The sequence below is a fragment of the Triturus cristatus genome, chromosome 9 (assembly GCF_964204655.1).
Source record: "Triturus cristatus chromosome 9, aTriCri1.1, whole genome shotgun sequence".
NCBI classification, from domain to species: Eukaryota; Metazoa; Chordata; class Amphibia; order Caudata; family Salamandridae; genus Triturus; species Triturus cristatus.
Window position 1 is genome coordinate 112,533,373 of NC_140592.1, and position 13,292 is coordinate 112,546,664.

The 13,292-nt window shown below is 40.2% G+C and overlaps 1 protein-coding gene across 2 annotated transcripts in view; it reads right to left on the minus strand.

Moving 5' to 3' along the window:
* LOC146797499 (contactin-4-like) overlaps window positions 1–13,292 on the minus strand; it is a 976,366-nt gene that overhangs the window by 277,348 nt on the left and 685,726 nt on the right. For both annotated transcript variants that reach the window (XM_085624519.1, XM_085624518.1), the window contains exons 7-9: window positions 5,093–5,195; window positions 1,453–1,637; window positions 414–550 (exon numbers count right to left, since the gene is read on the minus strand). In XM_085624519.1, coding sequence (XP_085480645.1) covers window positions 414–550; window positions 1,453–1,637; window positions 5,093–5,195 — 425 coding nt within the window. The remainder of the gene's footprint in view (window positions 1–413; window positions 551–1,452; window positions 1,638–5,092; window positions 5,196–13,292) is intronic.

Below are 13,292 nucleotides of genomic sequence, written 5' to 3' on the forward strand. Positions count from 1 at the left end.
ACAAATGCTTGGGTTGTCCATATTATTCCCTTTGATCTTTGGGGATTTACATTTTGTCACCATAACCCTAATATTCCTCCTGTACCATTCCTCCCGTCCTTCCATTTCCTAGATCTGCATGTGTTTCACTGTTTTGCATATGTTCTGCAAATGTATTGCTCTCTTATTGACCCTAAGCAGTTTTTATTCCTCTGGGTATACGGCTTTAACAGGTGGTGTTGTTTACATGAGTTACATAACTTCCTTTTTTATCCTTGTTCTTTGTTCCCCCCCGTGCTACGCAACATTTTCTTGCCTTCTTCATTGTCCCGTTACCATATTTAACACTTTTGAGGGTAATAGATGAAACACCGTGATATGGTTAAACAATGTACAAGAGGAGTATCTGCGACAAATCACTGAAAGACACTCACCCGGGTCACCAGCTCCCGGCCGTTCTTTAGCCAGCTGTAGGATGGCTTGGGGCGCCCACTCGCTCTACACTCCCAGAAAATGTTTTCCTCAATAGCTATGTGGGCATCATTGATTTTCTGGATCCAGTTTGGATGAGCTGCAAGAAACAAAGAGTCAAAACAAATCCTCTGATATTGATGGTACAGAACAGTGCCATCTGCCTTCCAACAATGCTTTGTTACCAAAGTTGGGGAGAAAGGGATGGAAGATATTTTATTTGCCATACAATTGTAAAACACGAATTACTGGGGGAAAAACATAAGTCAGAAAACAGGTAGGTGGATACAAAGGTCGAGGCACCCAAATGAATAAAATACTAGAAAGATACAAAGAGCTGGGACATACACAAGGGAAAGAAGTAGGTTGGGGAGTTAGATTGACACAGACAAACGAGAAGACGGATAGAAAAATATCTTTGAATTAATGAGAGGTAGAAACACAAAGAGGGGGGAATTGTGCAGAGAGAGAGAACGAGAGCGGTAAATCTATATAGTTAGATATGTAACGCATTGAGATGTAGACCAACTGCAAGGGTGGATAGGGGATAGATTGTTAGTGATTAAAGATTGAGGATAGAAGGACTGGTGAAAAATCGATAGCTGGATGAAGGACTATTCATACCACACCAGTAAATTGAGATCAAAGATCAAATTTGGAGTACTATGTGGTACAGTGTTATTGTGTGTAAGATGTCCGGACTGTTGGCACAAACTAACTCTTCTCTGTGAGTGAATTGTGAGATTTTATTTTAATGTTATTCAAATTATTTTCTGGTTTCCTGCCATTTCTTGACCAGTTCTGGCATGCTCCTCCCAAAGTGCCTGTTTAACAATGCTTTTTTCTGAGTAGGTGTAATGCATAGCTGGAAGCTCAGCAGTAAGTCAGGAGTATGACACTCAATTTACTTAAAAATATTTCTGAATTGCGCCCAGAAGACCGCCAGCAAAGTACAAGGCGTTTTGTGCCAACAGCAAGAAGGCTGTGATCTTCTCTGCTTACCGTAGAATGTCAGCTGACCCCGGGCTACGTTCTTTCCTCTAGAGTTTTCCGCCACACACTCGTACAGTCCGGCATCTTCCTGCTGAAAGTTAGGGATCTCCAGGCCACCACTGGATCTGTGTCTGCGGGCCTTTCGAGATATCGGTTTCAAATCAGCCCTTCGCCAGCTAATAGTAGGAACAGGGCTAAGGATAGAAAAAATTTGACAGTGTTAGAACTCAGCACTCTTTTCTATGACATTACTTTTCCTGTTCACAAAAAGCATAAGGGATTTGTTTAGATCTCTGCTTATTGTCCACATGCTGGCCAAGCTGGTGGAAGCACCACCACCGCAATCGCCAGACCGATGTAGGCTATTCTGTGGGTTTAACTGGCTTTTATTGTCAAATGTGCTCTGGTCAGGACAGAAGGAGTGCTTTAGCTGACTACTCTCATTGGCTGCCAGCCCTCCATATTATGGACTTCCTTTTCCTCAAAATGGGAGTTTGTTACTGAAAACAGATATTCAATGCCCCTTATTCACTGGAGGTTTATTACCAGCTCTTGGGGTGTTTGTTGTTTTTTTCTGCCCTAGACTGCCGTTGGGTGCATGATGGTTGCAGGGAGGAAAAGCATCATAAACGAGTGCGGAGGCCCTTTGTGAATCAGGCCCTAAGTGATTTGCTCAGAATCACAGAATGTTGAGCCGACGCAGACCACATTTTTTCTACAGAATGTACCTTTTCCAATGTCAAGCTGTTTAATGTAAGTGCAGCACCACAATGAATGCATGCTTTTGATGCAAAACTCTGTACCCCACTGCTGCCATTTCTATGCACTGTAAATAACAAGTGTTACTGATTCATATTCAATTTACCTGCTTTGTAAAAGTAGAAGACTAAGTCAGCCTTGCCTGGATTTGAACTCCTGACCTGCTCATCAGCAGTTATGTCAGCAGCAACCATTTAGCTCATTGAGCCATTCTGTACGTTTCGAACACCCTTGAGTAATTCAGCAGCAGCTTTTGTCATAATTGTAATTACATCTTGTTGTTATTTATTGACAATAGTACAGTCTTCCTCTGCATTTCATATGGCCTTCTAGCATTCTGTCTGTCGTCAGAAGTGATAGCATGCTGACCATGATAACTCCCATAGCGACTCATCAGTGTCCTCGCCTGGGCACACAGTCAAGGAAAGCGTGCGCGCAAGCATATTGTTGCCGCACACAGCGAACATAATTAAAGGGGCCATCTCTCGTGGGTACTGGCTTCTGCCATAATTGTCTTCTACAGCTGAAGTTTCCATGTACTATTAAACTTGATTTGGACTTCTCTGGACAGAGCTGGCTTCTGGGGACTTCCTCAAGTCAACAAAGCCAAATCTTCTCCTTAAGGCTTTCTTTAGTTTTGGGGAATGTCTTAACTGATCAGCCTGTGCAATACATCAGGGGAGTCTTTGCTTCAGTGTACACTCTTGGAAGTCTCTGTTCTTCTGGAGCCCCATTATACGTTTGAAAACATTGAATACTCCTCAAAAGTCCAACAAGGGTTATTCTTAACTAAGTGCAGAACTTCTCCACTCTTGGCGCTAACATGAGCAGCTCCAGAGTTACCATACCGCTAGCATTCGTTGTGCTGCTAGAGACCCCCTACAGCTTGTAGAGTCAATATATTGGTCTAAATCTCCAATTCATCTTTCTATTGGAGATGTTATCGACCCCTGGAGAAACAATGCAATAGTGTCCTTACTTCACCTGTTCCTGGAAAATATATATTCTTGGACTTTCCCTTACACACTGGGGAGGGCCATGACATTTTCTTTGACCAAAATCAGAATGGGTAAAATGTCACACTCATACACACTCACTTTTGACCATTCTGTTAAATGTATGCCCATTTTACAGTGAAGACCTACATTTTTTGTCTTTTTGACCCTTTCGTTACTCATGAGAATGGCCAAAATATATGGTGTTTTTGCACTTAGGCAGAAGTGCTGAATTTATATTTGCCCTAATTTTGTCTGAAAAATTATTTCTAAATCTGAACTGTGCTAGGGTATTTATGAACAGTAATGTTTGTGGCCTTCTGTACTTCAAATGCTAGATGTATTTCTACATATTCATTTAATTTCCAAAGGCTTTCTCTAAGGCTAGAGATTGTACGGTATGCATTAAAGATTAAGTGGTTCATGTGAGTGGCTGTGGGCAGGTTCTTAAAAAAATAAACCAATCTGCATCTATGAATTTATTCCCTCGTTGAATTGTTCAAATTTACAAAGATTTCCAAGAGTCGCTGGACCCTTGAGTACTTCATGAATAGTTTTGTGAATTCCCACTGACATGCATGGAAAGACAGTTTTGCATTCTTCATTGCACATACCGTACAATGATGCATTCAAAACTTGCTAATAGTACAATTGCATCCGTATTTTGTTATGTATTCTCCCCACTAGAATCATTTTCTGCTGAACCCCACCAATGTGGGGTGTTCTTTTCACAATACTACCAGGGAAACAGATGTGCTGCTGCCCATGCCAGAAGTAAAACACTGACCATTTCCAGGGTTGCCTGTGAGTCTTGGAGAAGTTGGGGAATTTTCTCCAATTTTGGAATTTGTGTGTGCTTTCAAACTTTTCCAGCCGTCCCCCACCCTTGAATTTCCTCTTCCCACCCGTGGGAGAAGATCTACTTATGCATCATACTATACCACACGGGGGTAATAATGTGCATGAGAAAATTCATTTACAAGTTCAAATTCAAATTTTTTGAATAAAAAAAATGTGAATTGGTTCTCATAGGTATGAATATGTTGCTATTCCAAGCACATACGTTTTAGTGAATTAAGCCCTACGATTGTGCTATATTTTTGCCATGATTTATGATTTTCTCCCAGATCAAAGGAAAATAAAAATTTCAAAATAAACCAAGGTTTTTCTAATCCCAGAAACACAACGAATTCTTTATGAGTTCCGGAGTAGCATGCTACTCGCCGAAAAAGCGCTTTGACACCTCGTCAGGGCTAGTAAGGGCTATATCAATGCAATTACAATGCAATACAATACATTTTCCCACCACGAAGAGCTGTGTTTTTGGACACATGATATAGTATTTGAGAAGATGTCTAATTATATTCCCTTGGTTCTGGGTGTGGTGGCCCCACTGCCCTGCTGGGAGTGCATGTCGACCATTGTGCAGTCCAGCCCATGCACTGCGCCTTTGTTTGGAAATCATCAACTGGTTTAACAGGTCAAAGTTTGAAGAAGTGTGTACGCTACAAAATTATTTCTTTCCAATTCGTTTTATATTTTTAAACAACGTAGCCGCCAAGGAACATGCATGCCACAATCAGCCATTCCCAACTTCATAGCCAGTAATCTTGTATTTTAAATAACCTTCCGCTGAAGAATTCTAATGAATGTAAACTTTCGAACTCTTCTACAGAGACCTTTGCATTGCCAAAGTAGCAAGATAGACAAGGGGTATAATGGCCTCTAAGTGCAGCGTTAGCTGTAATAGTCCGCTGTTCAGCCACCTAACACTTCTACTGTAATACTTGAAAATGCTCTTGGCAGAAGACAGCTATGTTTAATAGAATTTGATCTTTTGGCACCTTGTTCCAGCTGGGAGGCTCCCAGGTGGGACATTTTTTAATCACACTTACTTGCCCAGGGCAAAGCACTCCAGCTTCACAGTTGTTCCTTTCGCAGAAGGGACCGTTTCGTTGAAGTGAACCTCGATCTTGGGTTCGTATTCACCCATTACACCTGTGGGGACAAAAACAGCATTATCGGTATCAGCCAATACACCTGTAGGAACAAAATCAGCATTAATCTGTATCAGCTAATACACTTGTAGGAACAAAATCATCATTAACCTTTATCAGCCAATACACCTTTAGGAACAAAATCAGCATTAACCTTTATCAGCCAATACACCTTTAGGAACAAAATCAGCATTAATCTGTATCAGCCAATACACTTGTAGGAACAAAATCAGCATTCATCTACATCAGCCAATACACTTGAAGGAACAAAATCATCATTAACCTTTATCAGCCAATACACCTTTAGGAACAAAATCAGCATTAACCTTTATCAGCCAATACACCTTTAGGAACAAAATCAGCATTAATCTGTATCAGCCAATACACTTGTAGGAACAAAATCAGCATTCATCTACATCAGCCAATACACTTGAAGGAACAAAATCATCATTAACCTTTATCAGCCAATACACCTTTAGGAACAAAATCAGCATTAACCTTTATCAGCCAATACACCTTTAGGAACAAAATCAGCATTAATCTGTATCAGCCAATACACTTGTAGGAACAAAATCAGCATTCATCTACATCAGCCAATACACTTGAAGGAACAGAATCAACAATAATCTGTATCAGCCAATACACTTGTAGGTACAAAATCAGTATTAATCTATATCAGCCAATACACTTGTAGGAACAAAATCAGCATTAAACTGCATCATCCAATTTAATTGGATCGCCCAGATCCCCTGCTGGATATGACTAAAAGTAGGGTGTTTGGGGACTCCTCATAGCTAACACCGTCATCTGATGTAATCTGGTGAGAACTTCCTGTTTATATACAAATTATATGGGAAACCTCAATAAAACATACCTGGATTTCACACCTACCCATATTTTAATAGTTTCAAAATTGATTAGACTCACTGTTATTCTTAATGACTGCTGAAACCTGTCCTTATTAAATGTAATGTAATGTTTATGTACCTTAACTGTTCTTATGTATTAGAACTGTTGTTATGTAAAGCGACAAATCTCTCATTTGGGTCCTGTTCACGCTATATAGAACAGCAAAATAATAAAACTGAATAATTCTTACTCTGATGTGATGAGGGTTTTCAGTGGCTCATAATACTCAACTGAAGGGATATTAATAAATTGTATAGCTATGATTATACTCACAGTATGGTTCAAAGGCAATACAATAAGTTAATTTATATTGTGATATCGCGCTAATTACCCAGAGTTCCTAAACTGTTGCTAGGGGAATTCTCCCGCGTTTTATCTATAACCACATCAAATGGCCCTTATCCGGATGTGATGGTAATTCCACAGTGTTCATAAAATAATGTGCTTCAAATCCACATATTTTATAATATGATGTTTTTGATGTAATATAAAGTGTATTACCCATTGCTCATGCTCTGCTGTGAAGGGAACTTTTCAGAGTTCAAATCCCAGTAAAATGAGAACTCCTTGTTCTTTAGACTTTCGTGAGATTGCAGATCTCTGTTGATAATAGTCTAATGTGCTGTGGGGTGATATTGTACTGTAAATGAAACTCCTCAGAGTTCAAACCCTAGTAAGGTGTTTCTACTCTTAGCCCTTAATGCACCAGTGTGATTGTAAAGCCCACCGTGTCATGATCCAGTATGAAGGGAATTTTCCATGGGTCATATCATGATGTTATGAGAACTCCTCAGAGTTCAGGAAACTTTGTAACTTCGCACCGCCTTGGATTGATCCCGCGTTCCTCTGTTTCATACTCTGAAATGATGGGAAATGCCTATAGCTCAAAGATGGAGGTAGGCAAATTACCCTCAGCTCATCCCTAGGATCAAAACTAAGCACAGTCAGTTGAGCTGCTGCAGAAGTGTACATTGTCTGTCATTGTTTGTTTTAGGCAAACCTATGGTTCACAACCTAGTGTGAGGTGTCGGTCATTGCTTAATGTGATTGAACAATCCCATGGACACACACACACATATATATATATATATATATATATATATATATATATATATATATATATATATATATATATATATATTCACAGAAAAAACCATAGGTTTCACACACGTTATAGTTAGGAATTAGCATTTAAAAAACCTTGCAAATTCACTGAAAAAACCATAGGTTTCACACATGTTATAGTTAGCGGAAATTTTACTGATAAAAAACCAATGAAATTCCCCCGTTATAGTTAGTGCAGGAAACTATAACTCACGCGACCGCAATCCTCTGCTGATGCTAATACTGTATTTAGACACTTATTTGCCCATGTCTTCTTCCATAAATTTTTAGCTATACATATATTACAAATATTTTTTTTTCATAAAGACACATATGTCATCAGCAGAAGATTGCGGTCGCGTGAGTTATAGTTTCCTGCACTAACTATAACGGGGGAATTTCATTGGTTTTTTATCAGTAAAATTTCCGCTAACTATAACATGTGTGAAACCTATGGTTTTTTCAGTGAATTTGCAAGGTTTTTTAAATGCTAATTCCTAACTATAACGTGTGGGAAACCTATGGTTTTTTTCTGTGAATTTGTACGGTTTTTTAAATGCTAAGTTACTTTACGCCATTCGTGGCGTGCGCGCCCACTTAACGCAGTTCTTTCCGTGCGCGCACGGTGCGCTTCGCGCACCGCGCGCCCACTTTACGCAGTTAGTGCCGTGCACTCACGGTGGTCACGCGGTGCGCTGCGCACACCGCGTGCCCACGTTAAGCGGGATGGGCCATGTACGCACGATGCGCTTCGCGCACCGTGCGCACATGGGGGACATATTATGCGCATCTTTGTGAAATGTATTCTTTGTTAAATTCATACTTTTAATATGCCATGCACAAATGGTGCCCTGCGGGCGCAATTTGCACACGGGGTGGGGAGAATGTGGATAATTATTTTTTTAAATAATTTTTTACCGTACGCGTACGGTAAGCGTAAACGGCGATTTTCCGAAAAAAAATACTTTTTTTTTAGGCCTAGGGGGTGGTTTGGGGACCCCTGTATCAGTGCTGGGTGGTTAGGATCGCATGACACTGCCTCATTACACATTTTTGGGGTTCGTTTTTGCTGCCCAACTCAGGGAGCGAGAGAGAAAATGGCGGCCGCCGCTTCCTGGTTTCGGTCGATTCGAATGTTTACTAAGATCTAAGAGCCAATCTGAATCGCGCTCGCGCACGCCACCGTACGCGTACGGTAAGCACACCGTAAGCGCACTGTAAGCTGGCTCAGATATATATATTGATTTAAAGGCTATTTTCTCAGAATCTACTGAACAGATTTACACCAAACCTACAAAAGGCACTTCCTTGACCTGGGGACTACCTCTCTGCCAAATTTCATTAAATTCTGTTCAGCCGTTCGGGCTGTAGCCCTGTCTAAAGGTCCTATGGAAAAATGCATGGGAAAAACGCGTTTTGGGACCCCCCTTTTATCTCAGCCCCCGCTTGACGAATCCCCCCGAGACTTTCAGGGTAGGAGCGGAGCGGAGCGCCCCACCTATTTTGAAAAATTCGCGAGGATTCGTCGACCGGCGCCAAAGTTATTCAAAATAGAATGTTGCGGATTTCCTATGGAAACGTGGTCCTAACTATAACTACCTACTGGCGACCGCCAGTAGGTAATATATATATATATATATATATAATCTATATCTATGTATGTATCTATCTATCTATCTATCTATCTATCTATCTATCTATCTATCTATCTATCTATCTATCTATCTATCTATCTATATATATATTCACTGAAAAAACCATAGGTTTCAGGGGTGTTATAGTTAGCTGGACTTTTCACTTGTACAAAACCATTGAAATTCCCCCGTTATAGTTAGTTCAGCTAACTATAACTCGCACGCCCGCAATGCACTGCTGATGACGTCACATATTACATCACTCATGACATGGTCAGTGACATCACTCATGACATCACTGATGACATCTCAAATGACATCACTGATGACATCACTGATGACATCATCCTTGTGATAGAGTGGCAGACCTCCTCTCACCCTAATATAACCTTTGATACACACATTCAAAAATAGAGACTAAAATTTTCAAAACAATGGACATACCAATACCAGTTACAACAACCTCTTCAGTAATTCTAAGATCCACATACACATCCACTCATTCACCAACAGTCCTATACAGTCACTCATACGTGTACTCACTCATCATATGTACTCATACACCTATACATCCTGTTACACAATGCCACTCATCCATAGAGTTACTCACACACATAGTCACTCATGCTAATAAAGAATCAAACATACATTTACTTGCATATACAGTTATACACACACCACCACACTTACTTCTACGGAAACTTACACATACTTAGTCTTTTAAACAATCACTTATAGAAACACATACTTATTCATACAGGAACTCTTTCAATCTCTCACTCTCACATATACTCACATATATACACCAATAGTCACATATACTAGTTTAAAACATATGTAGTTACTCATAAAGACACTATTGAGACAGTCATTCACTCACTAACACACCCATACACACACTCATCCTCCCATACAGTCCTGCACACATGCTGTGTTCAACACATACAAACAGTGAGTCACTCATTCATGCAGCTATGCACTACGTAATACCCCCCACCGAACCATGCAGACACTCAGACTGATACTCAAAAAACCAACTAATAACCTATATAGACACCCATGTAGCTACTCACCAACCCATGTAGCCACTTATACACAAAGTGAGAGACTGATACAGATATTTACATATTTAAACATTACTCACTAAGCCATGTATTCACTATGATACACTTAATCAGTCAGTTACACAATCAATTTTTCAAAAACAAATCATCCATTTAGACACTTATATACCCATTTATTCTTCCATCGACCTTGAGATATACATATATAAAACATATTTAATTTTCAGAAAAACACACATTCACTGGATGATGTCATCAGTGATGTCATCAGTGATGTCATTTGAGATGTCATCAGTGATGTCATGAGTGATGTCACTGACCATGTCATGAGTGATGTAATATGTGACGTCATCAGCAGTGCATTGCGGGCGCGCGAGTTATAGTTAGCTGAACTAACTATAACGGGGGAATTTCAATGGTTTTGTACAAGTGAAAAGTCCAGCTAACTATAACACCCCTGAAACCTATGGTTTTTTCAGTGAATATATATATATATATATATATATATATATATATATATATATATATATATATATTCACTGAAAAAACCATAGGTTTCAGGGGTGTAATATATATATATATATATTCACTGAAAAAACCATAGGTTTCAGGGGTGTTATAGTTAGCTGGACATTTCACTTGTACAAAACCATTGAAATTCCCCCGTTATAGTTAGTTCAGCTAACTATAACTCGCGCGCCCGCAATGCACTGCTGATGACGTCACATATTACATCACTCATGACATGGTCAGTGACATCACTCATGACATCACTGATGACATCTCAAATGACATCACTGATGACATCACTGATGACATCATCCAGTGAATGTGTGTTTTTCTGAAAATTAAATATGTTTTATATATGTATATCTCAAGGTCGATGGAAGAATAAATGGGTATATAAGTGTCTAAATGGATGATTTGTTTTTGAAAAATTGATTGTGTAACTGACTGATTAAGTGTATCATAGTGAATACATGGCTTAGTGAGTAATGTTTAAATATGTAAATATCTGTATCAGTCTCTCACTTTGTGTATAAGTGGCTGCATGGGTTGGTGAGTAGCTACATGGGTGTCTATATAGGTTATTAGTTGGTTTTTTGAGTATCAGTCTGAGTGTCTGCATGGTTCGGTGGGGGGTATTACGTAGTGCATAGGTGCATGAATGAGTGACTCACTGTTTGTATGTGTTGAACACAGCATGTGTGCAGGACTGTATGGGTGGATGAGTGTGTGTATGGGTGTGTTAGTGAGTGAATGACTGTCTCAATAGTGTCTTTATGAGTAACTACATATGTTTTAAACTAGTATATGTGACTATTGGTGTATATATGTGAGTATAAGTGAGAGTGAGAGATTGAAAGAGTTCCTGTATGAATAAGTATGTGTTTCTATAAGTGATTGTTTAAAAGACTAAGTATGTGTAAGTTTCCGTAGAAGTAAGTGTGGTGGTGTGTGTATAACTGTATATGCAAGTAAATGTATGTTTGATTCTTTATTAGCATGAGTGACTATGTGTGTGAGTAACTCTATGGATGAGTGGCATTGTGTAACAGGATGTATAGGTGCATGAGTACATATGATGAGTGAGTACATGTATGAGTGACTGTATAGGACTGTTGGTGAATGAGTGGATGTGTATGTGGATCTTAGAATTACTGAAGAGGTTGTTGTAACTGGTATTGGTATGTCCATTGTTTTGAAAATTTTAGTCTCTATTTTTGAATGTGTGTATCAAAGGTTATATTAGGGTGAGAGGAGGTCTGCCACTCTATCACAAGGATGATGTCATCAGTGATGTCATCAGTGATGTCATTTGAGATGTCATCAGTGATGTCATGAGTGATGTCACTGACCATGTCATGAGTGATGTAATATGTGACGTCATCAGCAGTGCATTGCGGGCGCGCGAGTTATAGTTAGCTGAACTAACTATAACGGGGGAATTTCAATGGTTTTGTACAAGTGAAATGTCCAGCTAACTATAACACCCCTGAAACCTATGGTTTTTTCAGTGAATTTCTGAGGTTTTTTAAATGCTAATTCCTAACTATAACGTGCCTGAAACCTATGTTTTTTTCTGTGAATTTCAAAGGTTTTTTAAATGCTAATTTCTAACTATGCCTACAGAGATAGGACATGTGAAGAAAGAAGAAAAAATGCACAGAAAGAAACAAAAGAAGTGCAGAAAGAAGCAACAGAAGTCCTCAAATACGAAGATAAGTGCAGGAAGAAGGATAACGTGCAGAAAGAACAAAAAGAAGAGCAGAAAGAAGCCTTGTTGCAAAATCATCCTGTACCCTCAACTTTTTCAGACGGGTACTGGTGGTAACTGAGTCTGACTAGCCAGTCCTAGAGCCAGTGCTATGTTAAAAGACACTTAGAATACAGTGAAAACACCTACATACACTAGGGAACATTATGCGTTGGGGTCCCCCTGTGATTAGCATGACCTCCTCTGTAAGCCCCTAGTACATAATAGGGCATGGGGATTAAAACTACCTCTTAAAACAGGCCACAGGGCGTTTTTGCACACGTTAACTCAGGCCCCGTCCCCTCCCTTCACCACTGTGTAAACACGCCCTGTGTCCATTTTTAGTTGGGAGATTAAGTTCATTTGAATCCTGAGGGTCCCTAGGGTCCAACTAGCCCACTAGGTACCTCCAGTAAATGCCACAGAGCTGTGTTGCAGAGAGGTGTAAAAAGTGGCACGGCCTGGACCACCTCCTTGCAATGCAGCTCAGTGGCGCTTACTGGAAGCACTTGGTGGGCTAGTTGGCCCCCAGGGGCCCTCAGTATTGAAGGGAAATTATATCCCCAATTTAAAACGTGCCATAGTGCGTGTTTGCACACGTCACCTCAGGCCCCGTCCCCTCCCTTCACCACTGTGTAAACGCGCCCTGTGGCTGTTCTAAGTTGAGAGATTAAGTCCCCTTGAATCCTAAGGGTCCCTAGGGTCAAACTAGACCACTAGGTACCTCCAGTAAGCGCCACAGAGCTGCGTTGCAGAGAGGTGTAAAAAGGGGCTTGGCCTCAGAACACCTGTCTGCAGCGCAGCTCCCTGGCGCATACTGGAGATACCTGTTGGGGGCGCGTTTGCAGAGTGCTGCACGGAGGGGGCATGGCCTCCGGCACGATGCCAGTCTTTTATTTATTTTAATTTTTTAAGAAGGGGGGCTGTGTGGTTCCCCTTCTTATTCTAATTTATTGGCCCTGATGACCCCATCCCCCAGGGCCTGTCTCCTAATTATATTTTTTTGACCCCAATCCCTAGGGCCGGCCACTGTTTTTTATTATTTTAAAAAAATATTTATTTATAGACACACCTAGGACATGCTGGACAAACCGTACGTACCTATCACCATGACGATTTGCGGGATATTC